Here is a 17,145-nt window from a genome sequence, read left to right on the forward strand (position 1 = left end):
TGGAAAAAGAACACAGTAAGTTCATTGCACCTGTTAATCAAGCAAGGTGCTGATAGATAGGTGTTAGAAGACTTAATACGTGACTTTACTATTAAAAAAATCTCCTTAGTGGAGTTGGGTGGACTGTTCCCATGGGGAACAGGGTCAAGACTAATTTGCATATGGCTGGGTCTAAACAGGGGTGGCATGGTGAGCAAAAGAATGATGGATTAAACCCAGAACTGTGACTTTGGGGTGAGTGTTTGAAAAGATTCAACACTCAGTCTATCATCCTTTTGTGTTGCTAAAGTTTCCCTAAGTGGGAAGGGTATGCCCAGACGGGGGTCCCTTGCCCACCATGCCATTGGATTCAAGCTAGCCTGGCTGATGAAGGATGATACCCTGAAACCAGTCCAAGGATGCTTGTTTCTGGTCCAGGGAGAACCTGGTCTGGCAGTTCGGGCTGGACTCTTCGAAAGGGGAACAGGGTAAAGACTGATTTGCATATGGCTGGGTCCAAACTGGAGTGGCATGGTGAGGAAAAGAGCGATGGATCTGTGAATGGGGGTGAGTGTTTTAAAAATAGCAACAATCCGTCCATCATCCTTTTGTGTTGCTCTTGACTCTTACTGCTAGAACTCTGTATGTGTTTCTCAAATAGCTTTATAATAAGTTTTGATGGCTGCGTCATAGAAGTGGAAGATGTTAGGGGACAATATTATCAATTGTAGAGATAGCCGTGCCTTCACCACTATGCCGACATCAGACACATTGATGGAAAGATTTGTTTTAGCAACAGCTAAAGTCTTGCAGAAATCATTAGATAGGAGCTTGGGCCATATTCTAGTCTGCAAAGCTGGCACCTTTGTGGGGGTGCAGTCCTCTAGCAGAGATGTAGTGAGTGGAATGGCATAATGATCCAACCATGCCGGAGGAATGGGGGTCTCTGTCAGTGGGTTATGAAGGTTGTGAAAACTAGGTCTAAAATGTAGGCAGCGGAGGGTGTCGGGAGCATTATTCATTGAAATAATTCAGTTCTTTTGATGTCATTTAGTAAGTTCAGCACAGAGGGCGAAGTTAAAATTGTGTACACCTAGTACATTGAACTTAGTGAACTTTAATGCTTGAGTGGTGATGATGTTAGAGAGTTTTAATGTAAAAATTAATGATTCACTTTCTGGAATTGTTAGTTCTGAAACAGAGCAAGTGATAGTGGACTTAAAATCAATGGCAAGTCCACTGCCGCTTTTACCCTTAAGGTCTTGTCTGACAATGGAGTAGCCACCACTATAGAAGGGCTTGAGCTATGTCTGGCATCGATGTTTCACTTAACCATGTTTCTATTGAGAATAAAGCAACAAGGTTGAATATATCAAGCTTGTGTTTAGCATGGCCTCACAGTTAATCCAAAAAAGCCTCACATTACTTTTACCTCGCGCAGTATAGATGATCTTGTCAAGTGGCCCTTGGTTCAGGAAAAATGCAATGTTTACAAATTTACATCCCTGTTCTGGAGACTCGTACTATGTTTACAAGGGGTAAAAAAAATTTGATCACCACGAGAGAAACTTCATTGCGGAGTATGCTTTTTAGACTGGAGAAAAGTAACCAAAGGTCCTGCCCCTAGCACTATACGGGTGCATGCCTGTTGCGTGCCTGCAGTGCATCTCCTCTGCATCCACGCACTACACAAATTCAAGTAGCTTGCCATGAGAAAGGGGGCCTGGTAAAGGTGTGACAGTTTAGGGTCTAAGAGTGGGGCACATTCAAATTTTAGCCGGAGCCCTGCAACTCCCTTTGCAACAAAGAGGGTGGTGAAGCCTAATTTTAAAATTGTGAATAGTTCTTTATGTCCAGAGATTTATCTTCTTGGAGGTTTTTTGTTCAGATTCCATAGCCTTAGCTGTGAAGGATAAGGACTGTGGCTGCAAAAGATTATGGCTGCACCGAAACTTAGAAATTGCTACCTTAAAACTTTGATTCTGACTTCTTCCTGGCCTTGCAAAACATAAGTTGTCTGGATACTTCACTTGAAGAGGACATTTCCTATCCCTGGCCCTAATTTCTTGGAAATTTCATATTTCACAACAGTTGTTCGGAAGGGAGCAGAGCCTTGGAATTAATTTTGCCTTCTGCAAAAGTGAAAATTTACATTTTGATTAAACATTTGCAATCCTTCACTGCTTCTATGGAGCCCCTTCTTCCGTTTAAGGAGACTCCACTAAACCTTTTAAGGCAGATCATTGCAGCTTCCTGCTGGCCCACCATTCTTGTACTCTCGTCCATCGATGGAGTTTGGTTGTTTTAACTTCTTCAAAGCAGAATTCAAAAGCCTTTCTTATGGGTCTTTTGGACAGGAGTCCAAGAAGGCTAATGCTATGAGCTATAAAGTTTTTGTTTCCACCAGCTTGGCACTCTGTATGTCTCAAGCCACGTGCATTTTACTCTTGATACATTCATGCCTGTTAGGTACAGGCAAAAAGTGCGATTGTCTGTCCCCTAGGCCGCATGAAGCATTTGATATTGAGTCAGCGGATAAAGCTGGGTTCTCCAGTTGATCAGCTGAGGCTATGCTATTCTTCCCTGAATCCATCCAGGTCCCCTCCTTCCTTTGGAGCATGCTTGCTGGCTCATATCTCTTAAAGGTGGAAGCCCTTGCCCTGCTGGGGAAAGGTGACATAGGAGTGGTGCCTCTTGAACAGGCAGACACTGGATTTTACTTCCTTGATCTCCTGAAAGATGAGACCTAGGGCCTGTCCTGGATCTTCGCTTTCTAATCCCGTTTCTTTGGCAAGACTTGTTCAAGGTGCTGTCCCTGAGCCATATGTTGTTGAACTTGGACAGTGCCCTTCTCTGTATAATGAACTGCTGTGCCCTGGTCCAGAAAGACCATCCAGTAGGTATTTGTGCTCATTCCAACAGTGACTTGGCTGTTCCCACTTCTCTTTCCAGAGGTGTGCTGGTTGCTGACTTCTCCCTAGCTGCTACCTGATAGTCCTTGCATACTTTTGCCAAGCACTGCTCCCTCACCTCTTGGCATACATTGAGAGCTACTATGCCTGTTCTGTCTTGAATGACTTCCATCACTACCCAGTCCCAGCTCCGACCAATGTACTGCTTTCCATCAGAAGACAAAGTTGGTGAACTTTGGTATCAATATTTCTGGTGGGTACATAATCTGCCAGCAGATTGCTCAGCACCTTCTTCCTTACATATGGGCTAATGCCATGATTAGCACGAAACCAAGTTATGTGATATTTTTGTTGCTGTCATGTCTCTCTCAGGTCCCTCTTTGCACACCTCGATGGGAGCCGAAAAAAATATCTGGAGCTCACCTCTGTGCGCTAGATGTTTCCTGATATACTCCAGTGATGGCACATCCACTGGAAGTTGGTGACCTTTGTGCTTGTCCACTGCTTATTCTGATGCTGTAGTGGCTCTACATACGTTGATCGATGCCAGCTCCAATGCAGCTATACCACAGTGGTTGTATTGAAAGTGAGGTCAAAGAATTGATGTTCTGAGTGCAAGGCAGAACAAGCCATACCATCTTGGTGACCACAGCTAACATTTTAATTTTCATGAGGAAGAGCTGAAGATAAATGTAGGAAAGTGCCCTCTTTTTGGCATGGTTACCCCAACTTTTTGCCTTCAGTCAGTGTCTTTTGATTGTCTTCACTGGGATCCTTCTAACCAGGACCCTAGTGATTGTGCTCTCTGCCTCTAAATTTGGTTACTTAGGACTTTGTACACCCCACAGTCTGCATACAGGTGTCCCCATACAAGTCCCTAGTATATGGTATTAGGTACCCAGGGCAATGGGGCGGCAGGGGCTCCCCATGGGCTGCAGCATGTATTGTGCCACCCCTGGGAGCCAAGCAAAATGTGTCTGCAGGCCTGCCATTGCAGTCTGCGTGAAAAGATGCATGCAACTTTTCACTCCAGATCACTGCACCAGGTCACTGCAAGTCACCCCTGTGGTAGGCCCTCCAAGCCCTGAAGGCAGGGTGTAGGTACCTGTGTGTGAGGGCACCCCTGTATAAGCAGAGTTGTCTCTGTGAACTCCAGCTCCATTACACTGGACTTCGTAAGTGCAGGGGAAGCCATTTTATCCACGTACTGGACATAGGTCACGATCTATGTCCAGCTACATAATGGTAACTCTGACCATGGGCATATTTGGTATCAAACATGTCAGAATCATACCCCAGTACTGTTGCCACTATTGATTGTATGATTCCATGCACTCCGGGGGCTCCGTAAAGGACCCCCAGTATTGCTCCTACCAGTCTTCTGGAATTTCAGGGTAGCCCACGCTGCTGCCCCCTCTCAGACAGGTTTCTGCCATCCTGCTGCTTGACCAGCAGAAGCATAGGAAGGCAGAACACAGGATTGCCTGTGGGAGAAGGAGGTAACACCCTCTCCCTTAGAAATAGGTGTTACATGGCTTGGGAAGGGTAGCCTCCCCAGGCCACTGGTATGCTTTGACGGGCACATTTGATGCCCTCTGTGCATAAACCGGTTTGCACCAGTCCAGGGACCCCTGGTCCCTGCTCTGGCGTGAAACTGGAGAAAGGAAAGGGGAGTGACCACGCCCCTGTCATCACCACCCTAGGGATGGTGCCCAGAGCTCCTCCAGGTAGCCAGTTGATTCTGCCATCTTGAATCAAAGGTGGGCAGAGGCCGCAGGGAGAATCTGAGTGACAAGGTCAGGTAGGAGATGTCACAGCCCCTTCTAGTAGGTGGTCGCCCTGCTAGGTGACCAATCCCCCTTCCTGGGCTATTTTGGTTCTCCCTCCTGGGTGGGTTTTCAGATTCGATATGCAAGATTCCAGCAGGACTCCTCTTTATTGTTTACTTCATCTTCTGCCCACTGCAACTGGACCCTCCAGGAACTGACAATCTGCAACTTCAGCATCGACTCTGCTCTGCAACATTGTTTCTCCTGCTCCTTCCAGCAACTGCAGCATTTCCTTGGCTGTGCATCTTCTGAGGGTGATGAGTCTTCAGCCTGCACACAAAGTAAGAAGGAATCTCCCTTGGAGTGAAGGAGTCACTCCCCTGCATCCGCAGGCACCAACTGCAATGACGACTGGCTGCGTTGATCTTTTCTCCTCTGAAGCTGCATGGATCCTGCATCACAGGTGGCTGTGGTCTGGAGTGTCCCCTTGCTCCGTTCTACCAGGTGTCCAACTTGGGAGACAGTCAGCCCTTGGCTGTCCTTGCAGGACAGTACCCTTGTGCACTGCAACTCTTGCAGCTACCAAGGCTTGTTTGTTACTCCTCCAAGGGATCTTCAGGCTCTGGGTAGCCCGGCCCCCAGCACTCCTTCCTGCAAAGTAGTCTCCTGCCTGCTGCTCCAGTGACTTGGGACTCTCCTTCAGGTGTGCTGAGTGGGCATCTTTGAAACTCCTATGCCTGCTGCCAGTGGGTTGCCTGTGGGGGCTGCCTCCTCTTCTTGTGACTCTCCCAGCTGCTGAGGATCACCCCAGACCCCTCTCCTTGGGCTGAGTCCCCACAAACTTGCTGATCGTCTTCAGTCTTGCAAACCTTCGTCTCCATCTCTTGCATTTGCCAATGCTTGTTGGTGGGTTTCCAGTACCACTAACTGCTTTGCAACTGCCGCCGTGGGACATCACTTGTATTACTTCTGGGACTCCTCTTCAGCTCCTGTGCTGCACTGCTGACCTTCTTCATCCATGGTCGACCTGGTCATCATTTACTGAAGGGTGGCTAGTGGCTCCTGCTACAACCGGACACTCCATCTCAAACTGGACTTGGTCCCCTTCCTTTGCAGGTCCTCTTCTGCCAGGATCCACCTTTTGTTTCTTCCAGTCTTGGTTGGGTCTTGCATAATCCTTTTCCAAAGTCCTCCTGTTGGTTTTGGCAAAACCAGGTACTTACCTCTGCTCTCTTGGTCGCTGGGGTTCAATCTGGTACTCATCTCTTGGGGTTCCTAGTCCTTCCAGCTCCCTTATACTGATTCCACTTCCTTGGGCAAAGGACTGCCTTTCACATTTCACTTTTTTTAGTATATGTTTTGGCCCTCCCATAATTGCTATTGCTTTTACCAATGCCTATTGCTTTCTATGCCATTTACTGATTGCTAATGTGTATATAATAGTGTGTTAACACACCTCCAGTTGGGGGATTGCCTATTCAGTGTTCTAGTATTTGTGTTACTATAATAAAGTACCTTTATGTTTGCAACACTGCATGGTTCTTTCGTGTTTGTAAGTGCTGTGTGGCTATAGTGGTATTGCATAAGCTTTACATGTCTCCCAGATAAGTCTTGGCTGCTCATCCACAGCTACCTCTAGGGAGCCCTGGCTTCCTACACACCGCCTACACTTCACTAATAGGGGATACCTGGACATGGTACACGGTGATAACACCATAGGTGCTCACCACACACCTGGCCAGCTTCCCGCAATATAAATAATATATCAGGAAATGTATATGAGTGTAGATCGAATTGATTCTTTTAGCAAATGCTGTTAATTCAGTTACCTTCAAGAATGTTCTATAAAGTTTAGAAATAATGTAATATTCTATTTCTCTGCATGTTTGTAATCTTGCACCATATTTGACCATTCTAGGAAACCCAGGGCTTTCAGGTAAGAAAGAAAAGAGCAGTATCAGTTTTTAGCCTCTGTAGTACTTTTACTACAACTTTCTTTGTGTTTCAGTTTTGAGGTGCCAGATAGCAAGGAAATAGTCTTTCACAGTGCATTTTACTTTATCTTAGATTGAGTGTCAAGAATAGGATATTTATCAAAATATCCTGAGAATTGGTTCTTCAGTATACATTGCCTCTAGTCCTTAAGCAATGTAACCAAGCAAGGGTTCTTATGTAAACATGTTTGCTAGCAGTGTGCAGATGTACAGATTAGGTTAACTGGTAATCTTTGGCACTTTATATATACACAACAGGAACCTCATGAATAGCCAACCAGTTTATGGAAATTGAAATATAAAGTCAATGAGGTAGTCTTCAGTATTTAAGGAGAAGCATACTTTTATTTGGCTGGATCTCTGCTGCTAAGTTTAAAGTAGGAAGGAGTATATCTTGCTAGAAGTGACACCATTGGTTAAATTGTGCATTCTTAAAATGTTTGTATTTTATATATTGTGTATTTAAGATTAACTCAGAAGAAGACCTGGAGAATCCACAACTTCCAAAAAGCAGCACTGAGGAGATTTTCCACACTGTTAACCACATAGAGACTAGAGTAGAGGCGTCTGTTAACGAATCTCGTACAGTTGAACACCCAGAGGCAATCAGCTTTCTCGGAGCCCTCAAAATACCGGTGAGTAAAAACATTTAATAACAGAATCCTTTCCCTTGACATCTTGACGCAATTAATTAACTCATTTAAAGACTGGAGACGTGATGAAGCTTCCACCCTCACTTCTGAGGGGGAGGCAAGCTTCCAATAAAAATGTTTCTGAAAAATTCAGCTTGGAAAATTCAAAGCCTACTGTGCTCTTTTACTGTAGTGCAAATGGTACCTGTAGCTAATTTCTCAAAATATGTAGGTTTACAAGTAGAGACAGTTTTGTGGAGGAGTTCAAATTTATGGCTCACTGTCATACTCTATAATGATTCTCAGTAAGTTGTACTGTTTACAAGTTGCAGATTGTCTGATGTGTGGAGACATAAATAGTTTAAAAGCAGGATAATGCTTTTTTTAAAATATAGTTATAGTGGATGAAGAAAGTGGTCCAGAAATGCAGTGTACCAGATACCATGATTGATTTCACACTCTGTATTTCTCATTTTAGGGAGTGGTGGAATTTGCTTTGTGTTTGCTGTTTGCCAAACTGGTCAGTTACACCTTCCTCTACTGGTTACCACTCTATATTGCAAATGTTGGTAAGTTCACTTGAGCAAAGGCTTCTAGCTTTCTTTGTTGGAGGTAAATACTGTTGAAGTTGAGTTGTAATAGCTGGACATACTGATGTGATCAATTGGACGTGCACAGTAAGTAAGTAAGCTCTTCTGAGAAGAAATATTTAGGTTGCACAGCTATCAGAGATAGACTGTTACCTCTATTCATATCTCAGTCAGTGATATCATCTGGAGTTGAACATCCAGTTCACAAAATCCTCCATTGAAAAGCTAATATATGTAACTGTGTCTTTGAGTTTGTGAGAACTCTGTCCTGGCACTATGCAATTTACTATTTTTGGAGGCTTACTGAGGGGGTTGCTGGCAATGACAGCACTGGAGGGCTGAAACGTCCTGGAGCCGGATCAGTTGTTGTGCTGTCTCTCTCGATTACAAAAGCAACAGCATGCAAAGCCTGGCAAACTGCTTCCTTGGCCTTAAGGCTGGGTCTCAAACTACCCCTGCAGGAATTGTGACCATAGTGCTTCTCACCATTAAGAACAGTATGAAGGCTAACACATCTCTTTCTGTAACTACTGAATCTTTAGTTCAGCCCAAAACTACGATTTTGCAATATTTAAATAAACCAAAAAAAAAGTTCTTTATCATTTAGTGAGAGCTCCTTGGACTGTGTAGTTGGTCCTTTGCTCGGGGGTGTTACCAACTAACTAATACCATTAATTTTAATAATGGCAATGCAACCCCTTTAATTGGAGACCCTACTAAGTGTCCACTGAATCTAGAACCTATTTGTTACCTCAACCGAAAGAGATTATGTGAAAGTAAATGGAGTATTGCAGTTTTTCTATGTACAGAGAGTGATTTGACTAGCCTTAAGTAGCCTAAGGACATGGCAGGCTCAGTTAATACCGAAACAGCCCATTTGGAGATAAATATATTTCTCAAACTGCTTTTGTAAAGGTTACACACAGCTACAAAAAACAATACTGGTGACAAAATTCTCTTTACAACAATTTATTTCTGCTATATCGAATACTATGGAGCCTGTTTCAGTAGCACTAGGCTGTTACTCTGATGTAAAGGCTACTTCTTGAGTATGTTTCACATTGTGTTAAAACAATCAAAGATACTTTTGTCAAAATAGCAGCCATTAAAAATCATAGTTGACCAATGTCCTTGAGTAAGTCCTAGGTAAATGGAGAGGCAAGTCTAAGATCTAAGAAGGAGTCCAGCCCTCCGCGCTGGTCTTGCTCCAGGGACATGTCATGCTGTTGGCACTTTGAAGACCTCGACAGACTCTGACCCAACCCCCTCCACCCTTTCTCTGTTGAAGCCAATGCACTCTGAATTTCCCCGGCCATTGCTGACTCTGCAGCAAGTTGAGACCTTCAAGAAAAAATGCTGCAACCCTTTTAGACAATTCTGCCTTCCCTCCTGCTGCTGAGCCCTCTCTGTCACCGACTGACCATGCTAGGCCCACACCAGGCCCTTTGCCTGTGCCAGGCCACGTGTCCACACCTTTTCTCAAGGCCTTTCCTGTTTCATCCTGGCTTGTGCTCGCCTTGACAGGGGCTTATTTTTCGGACCCGACTCAAACACTGGTCTTGGATCTGAAGCCAAATTTGTCAACTTTGTCACACTAAGAGATTACTAAAGCTCAACCCTTGATATTGGAAGACTTCCCGACAATGTCCTTTCCTTGATGTCAATACTAATATGACTAGAGGCCATCTTTGGTTCAGATTCTGACTCTGTACAGGGCATTCAGCAAGTTTCGCATGATGAGGGTGACGAGGAGGGACACAGTTTACTCCTCCTCAGTACACTGTTGCTGGTTTGTGTTTGGACCTACAAAATGCTAAGGGGATTTGCTCTCTCCCCCCCCCCCCCCCATGAAACTCTGTGCTGGGCCTCTTAGTAGGCCCTCCTACTTAAGAAAGCACCTCTTTCTTGGTGGTAGTAGTAGTCCCTAGGACCAAGGGGATACTAGGATCACAATTGTCCACAGCAGAAATTATGGATAATTTGTTCCTTGTAATATTTCAGCATCATCCTTCAACTTCTGAACCACGTCTGCCCTCTTTTGAGACCCTGATGGAGGCTTTGATGCAGCCTGGTTCAAGCCACGCTCCACACTGCCAGTAAGTCAGCCTATTGCAAGGGACACAGACTGTACTAGCCTTTCTGATGCAGCATCCAGTGCCAGAAAGTTTGGGTGTTCAGGCATGCACCAGTAATGTAAAGCTTAATACCTACTGCCTGGCTTCACCTGACAGTGAGCCAGAGCTTGACGCAGCGGGGAAAAACTAGTCCTGTGCTTTGCCAGTTTGGTTCCGAGGTCACTCAGTGCTGCTTGCCTTCTAGGGTGGTATGCACGCGTCCTCTTAGGCATGATGATTGATATTTTGCCTGCTCTTCCTGAGGAATTTAAGAATTCCTTTGCCCAGACTCGCCGCCTTGGAGCTTGTCAAGTATAGCCATGCCTCAGCACACTTCCTAGGCTTACTGACGCGGCCTGTCATTTTCACGACAGTACTGAAAATTCAGATTTTGTTGGGGTGTTACCTATCACCAGAGGTGGCCACCTTTCCTGTACATCTGCCCGCAAAGCTCTTTTGTGGCTCTTGAGAGTACAGGATGTACACTTACATGTGCCCATCCAGCAGTCCCCAGGCATTTCCTCCACTTCGTTGTGAGGTTGAAACACTTCCAGTTCGCTGTCCTGCCCTTCAGCCTCACCTTGGTCCCCCAGGTTTTCACAAAAGTTTTTGCAATGGTTCTGGTTTGTCATCGGAAGTCAGACATTCACGTATTCCTATACCTTGATAACTGGCTGTTGACTACTGTTTAATGCGGGTTTGCCACCATTAGTAATAGATGACCTGCTGAGAAAAATCTCACTGCTGTCTTTTCTGGATTCTCCATCAGCAAGCCAAAATCCCACCTTTAGTCGATGCAAAAGGTTCCCTGTATCTGGCTATTGTGAACACTGTAGCTTTCAAAGCCTTTCCATCCCAACAGTAAATCTGGGACATTTAGAGTATGATTCTGATGTTTCGGAATGTTCCTCGTCTAGACGAATCTGAGGCTTCTGGGTCTCCAGGCCTTCTGCAACTTGTTGGTGCCTCATGCCCACTGACGCAAGCAGGCTCTAGAGTGGATCCTCTTCCTACAGTGATTCAACATTGGGGGGTGTTCCATATGTCAGACAGGCATCCTGGGACCTTCAATAGTGTATGAGCGATACCTACTTAACTTGCGAAAAGCTGTTCTGTTGCCCTTCCAGAGCTTATGGCTGGGATGATGCTTCATCTCTTGGGTGTATAGGCCACATGGGCAAGGTGGAAATCAAAGGCCTCTGGTCTCCAGTGGAGTAGATGTTCCATATCAGTATTTTCGAGCTGCAGGCCAACTAAGTGGCTTGCATGCTCTTCCTACCTTCCATTGTGGACACCTTTGTTCAGGTTCTGATGAACAAAATTACTACCTTGTGATTCACAAAACAAAAAGACCAGCTTGAGAGTCACATATGTTGTGTCAGGATGCGCTAAGAGTCTGGTGCTGACTGGGCCTTTGGAGAATTTTCTTGATTATCAACCACCTCCCTGAACGCTTGGGTAGACCAGATCAGAAGATGTCATGTAGCCTATCACGAGTGTAGTCAGCACCTGGTGGTAGTTCAAGGAATCTTCCACTGTGGGAGTCTGTTGGGTGTATCTTTTTGCTACCACCAGGAATGCTCAGTGTCATGCCTCTTTTGCCCAGGGGGTTTCACCTCCAGATTTGCTGGAAGACGTGTTCAGACTTCCCAGGGACTCTGGTCTCCTTTTAGCATTTCTCCGGTTAGTTCCAAAGAAGGACGGAAGGAATGAGCTCAGCTCATCCTGATAGCCCATAATTGGCTCAGGGAGTCTGGTGCTCCGATCTGCTCAGTCTGGGCATCTGTCCTTCTCTCAGTCTACCCCTTCAGGAGGACCTGCTGCTCAAACAACATGGTGGGGTCTGCAGCCTAAACCTCTATCCATGAAATTTCAGTGGAACCATTGAGTGTCTTTGACCTGCCTTTGAAAGTGGTGGATATGATTTCGACTGCTTGTCGTGCGCTCACAAACCTGATCTATTGTTCTAAGTTTGTAGTCTGGGGCAGAGTCCTTTGGGTTGATCCAGATCAGGTGAAGATTTATGATGTACTTTTGTTTGTTTTCCCTTATCCTCAGTAAGGCTTTGCTGTGGGCTTTGTTAAAGGCTACATTTCAGGCCTTACTTCATTTGCCTGATCAGCCATCACTGTTCAAATCACCAGTTGTTATGCGTTTTGTGAAGGGCATGCTAATATTTACTCTTGCACTTTTTATTATACTGCTGTTGGACCTTAACTTGGTCCTTTCATTCATACTGTGCAAGCTTTTGAAACCTATTGGCAGTTGATCTTTGAGGTTCCAGACCCACGAAATCATGTTTCTCATTACAATCGCTTTTGCATGTCACAGCACTAAACTGCAGGTGAAGTCAGTGCAGCCTCCTTATGCCACCTTCTTTCCTGACAAGTTGGTACTTCAGACACAGACATCCTTTCTTTTGTAAGTGGTCTCACCATTCATGTGGAGCAGTCTCTCATGCTTCTCGCTTTTTTTCTCTCCACCCACATTTGTCTAAGGAAGAGGAAAGGATTCACCAGTTGGACCCAAAGAGAGCCCTCAGCTTTTATATTAGTTAGTCTAAGGAGCACCGATTGAACGGCCAACTCTTTGTTGGTTTCGCTAGTGTAAAGAAGGAACGGGCAGTGCACAAAATGCCTCTTTCAGGATGAATCGTCCTTGGTATCAATATGTTCCAGTAAGTGGCCAAGAGAGTGCCTCCTGAGGGCTTTTGGGGTCATTACACCAGAGCCAAAACAGACACTTCACTTTTAACTGGAGGTCTGCTGGAGCTGGACATGCCAGGTTGCACATGGGCATCCCTCCACACATTCATCAGGCACTAATGTGTTAACTCTCAGGTCCACAAGGAGGGTAATTTAGCTCTTTTGGTCCTGCAGAACTTTCTGGTGCAAACACCATTCCTCAGAACCACCACCTTGGAGGGTAGAGAGGGGGTACTGTGTTGGTATCTATCTATTCAAAAGGTGAGAATTCTGCTGTTAAAAATATCCATCAGAACTACAAGTTCCTTCCCGTGAGTACTCTTTCTTGCAAATACTCTTTCTAATTATGTATTCTCACTGATCTGCCTCCTACCCATTCTGCGGAGTAGATATTGGAGTTAAAATCTCCCATTTGAGATTCAGCACAGTGCTCCCCAACCAAATTTTCACTATCTCCATGTCTGATGAGTTGCAAGTTACCTTTGTAAACTGGGATCGGTGTACATACCTGCACCAATATGCAGCACCACATTGCCACTTAAATAGCCAGGGCAAGGTCTTTGTGGAGTTCGTGGCACTACTTACCAGCTTGCATGTGGTGATGTAAAAAACGTTACCAGATTCAGTATGGGGTCTGGAGAGAATTCAGTGAATCAATTAATTTTTCATTCACTTACTATATATTAAACATAAAAGTGCATAAGAAGCAACCTAAAACATCAAGAAAATAAAAATGGGTTATAAAAACATTAAAATCAAAATACTGAATTTATATAATTAAATTATTCGTCATAATAAGGTTACTTGTATCTCATAAAGTTTACAATGTTAAATCAGACTTTTACATTATTGAATGTCTACCTTTAAAAAAATCACCAACCATGAAACACACTTCAGGTAAAGAGAGCATTTACAAATAGCAGAAGGTGGGTCCACATCTGTTAACAGCCCAGTTTTTTTTCAAAATGGGTTCAGTTAAAGGCAGGTAAGGGCTCACAATACTGGCAAACATTGAGAAATACAGCAAGGTTTGTGGGGACAATTCATTACATTGACAGATACTGATTTAAGTTGTTTCATATTGGGACCAAGGAAACGATAAGTTACCCGGATGGAGGCCAGTCTAAATTTAGTGAGAAGAGCTCGTACCCATGTATTCATTACACTGCCATGATAGGGTTCAAGACGCAATAAAGTCTTGATTTGTACATAAGCCTTAATAGCTTTTGTGTTACTAAAACTTCTCTCTCCACTGCCCATTATTTGTAAAAGATTGTTTTATTCTTAGTTTATTTTTAATAGTCACTGAATCTGGGAACAAACATAGAGGGCCAGTTCAATTGAGTTGCTACAGGTTGGCGACTAATTCCCCTGGTTTCAATGTATTCAGTGTCACAAATTAATCAATATTCAGTAGTCTCTTTCTCAAGAGAGGCACACTTGTTTCTCCATATTGAACTCCATGATAACTGTGGTGCTAATTTGAGTCCTCCATGTAGCCAAGCCCAACCTCTTTGTGAACAAAGTAGCTTGGGCTGTCTGGAGGGAGTCCTTAATGACGTCTGCAGAAGTAGTTTGCCGCTCCCTGTAGACTTTAGATGTCCTGGTATCCCCAAATGCTAGTCCCAAAAGTTTAAAATGGGAAGACATCTCCTTGTATATATAATTCTAGAACTGAGAAATAGGCCTAATGTTAATATTGTATGCAAACTTGAACACTGTTCTCACTGCTGGGAAAACACTGCTTTTTAGAAAAACAGGTTTGCCAGCTACCAGCTGAAAAGCATAACTTTGCTAATGGAATTACTCTTTACAGTAAAACATCAAGATTTTAGCCTTTCTGGGCCACAAACCATGACAATAGATTGATATCTAACTCCAGACTCTCGATGAAAGAGACAAAGGCCTCAATACATTTTTCAGACTATTGACTGAATGGGATAGCAGAACTGCTTTGTCTGCATACAACAATGCTGGCACTGGCTTTTTATTCATGACAGGAAAATCCTAGCCTTTCTTGATTGGTACACTAGTTAGACTGGATGTATAAATAAATTATATGGGTATCCTGTTGTACACGGGATTCTGTTGTACATCTAATCTTGTTGTACACCACTGGTGAGCTGAAATAGTGCATTTACTTTGCTCCCCAAATCTCACAGTGGCTGACAAATTATAACATAGTGCACAAAAAAAATCCACTAATTCTCTCTCCATATCCATATTCTCAAACAAATCTCCTAGTTTGACCTATTGACAGTATGAAAGGTACTTCTTCAATTCATTAATGCCAAGTGATTCCCACCAGATTTTGTAACCATGTATTTACTGATTGACAGATGCATATTGATAGATTGCTCAAGGGTTCCTATACCGTCCCTGGACCCATATTGTACTACTGTAAGGTTTTTTTTTTACAGTCAGTTATCCGTGGCTAAATTCTCTCTACATCTATTCTGCCAACAATTTTGCCCCATTAAAAAAAAAAAAAAGCACTATCAGTGCAGTATGCCGAAAGTGGGTGAACCCCTATTTGTATGCTGCATTTAAGAAGTTTGTAACTAGTGGGGCCCGAAATTCCACACTGGTGGTGTACAAATCCAAGGGAACCCTATCTGGTCCTGGAACTTTATTAGAGGGACATTTATTATTGGCAGCTTTTAATTCATCTTAGCCAATTGGAAATGGGATAACTAGGTGGATCCAAATCAAAGTCACAAGTAGCAGTGCCCAAGGGGTGATATATTGCCTCAGAGTGGGCAGCCCATTGTTTTGCTTTAATGTGAAGGCATAATGTATGTGCAGGGGTTTTAGTTAAATGTATTTGAGTTTACTACCCTCCATAACCCTTAGTGTCTTTTAGTTTACAGGTTAGAACAAGTCTCTGCCAGGTCTCTTCGCATATTGCTTTCTTTCTATTTGACAGAACCACTTTATATGTTAATCTTCAATTGTCAGTATCAGTTATGTTTCTATCTTTTTGCTTCAGGGCTTTGTAGAAGATTTTGATAGCTTGCTTGCAGAAGGTATCAAACAACCCTGGGGTGTCTGTAAATCAAGATTTTACTGGCTTCAAAAGCAACTTCTTAGTGCAATTACACAATTTCATAAATACAGTAACAATAACCGTTGGACTGTGCGCCAGAGATAAACATTGCTGGACATATTCATCATTTTTTATGACTGAATTACTCAACACTCCTATGAATTTACTTTACACTTCCATACAAGCCTATGGTCTTTGTCTTTTGTAGAGATATAAGTAAGCCCTCTTAAGGCTCTCTTTGTATATGCATCTGTATGGCTAGAATGACCACCAGAGGGTTATGGTCACTATGGAAGCTCACTACCATTCCCCCCACTCCAATAATGCATGACCCAAGATTCCTCAAAATAAAAACATCAATAACTGAGCTCCAGCTCCTTCTAGTAACGTTAGATATCTCCTAGTTATTCTGCCCAACAAAATCATTGACATTCCATAAATAATATGCCGACAAATAATTAAGAAGAATACCACCTCTCTGATCAGTGACATTAACAGTATCTTGGTGTTCATCAGCTAAATTAGTCATATACAAAGGCCTTTACTCTATCTTGGATTTAAAATCACTTTCAATCAACAGTCTGTACCTTTTTGATCCTAAAGACCTAGATTTTGCAACTTCCAGTTTACCTCAAAAAAGCTTCAAAGGTTTTGCTTTATCAGCAGTTGATATTTCCTGATCATTTAAGTTTGACTTCCTGTGCACAGTTTCTACTGAGGGAGATAAGTTCTATGTTGCATTGTAATGCGACCCTAAACGAAATAGACCTTTGGATAACATATGAACATATGTAGCTAGCTTGAAAAATGTCCTCTATTGCCCTGAAGCATAGTATCATGTGTATGCATAAAATGTGAACATGCACAGCAACCTTGCTGAGATTCCTGCAATGTTCCAACATAAGTTCAGATTCATGTTATTTTCTGGCCGTGGGGCAATACCTCTGCAGGGTTTTGTATGTTCAATAAGTAGAAGGAATATCTCTCTCCTATAAATATGAAAAGACAACTTAATCTAACACAGAAAAACCTTAAATGATACATAAAGTGTTTTTATTTTTAATAATCAAACCATAAATAAATATGCATAAATCTTCTAATTTAGACAAAATATTTAATCAAAATTTTTACAAAAAGCTCCCCCTAAACCAAATCCTAACACACAACAAATATTCAAATATAGAGACCAATGCCATATACGACTAAGAACATGTAGAACAGACAACAAACATATAGACAACATCAAGACACCGGAATCACAAAAAATAACAAATATCTACATATCTCAAAAAAATTATTGATAAATCGAAAATCTTCTCTCAAAACAGATATCATTCTCATATATACATCATAGTAGAAAAGCAAATTAATGTGTGATTAATCTCCACATCATCTCAAATACAA

At 43.1% G+C, this 17,145-nt stretch overlaps 1 protein-coding gene across 2 annotated transcripts in view; it reads left to right on the forward strand.

Annotated features, from left to right (window-relative positions):
* The window catches only part of SLC37A2 (solute carrier family 37 member 2), a 1,507,897-nt gene that overhangs the window by 906,808 nt on the left and 583,944 nt on the right, over positions 1–17,145 (forward strand). For both annotated transcript variants that reach the window (XM_069224551.1, XM_069224550.1), the window contains exons 9-10: positions 7,122–7,289; positions 7,765–7,855. In XM_069224551.1, coding sequence (XP_069080652.1) covers positions 7,122–7,289; positions 7,765–7,855 — 259 coding nt within the window. The remainder of the gene's footprint in view (positions 1–7,121; positions 7,290–7,764; positions 7,856–17,145) is intronic.

This window comes from Pleurodeles waltl, chromosome 3_1 (genome assembly GCF_031143425.1).
Source record: "Pleurodeles waltl isolate 20211129_DDA chromosome 3_1, aPleWal1.hap1.20221129, whole genome shotgun sequence".
Lineage (NCBI taxonomy): Eukaryota > Metazoa > Chordata > Amphibia > Caudata > Salamandridae > Pleurodeles > Pleurodeles waltl.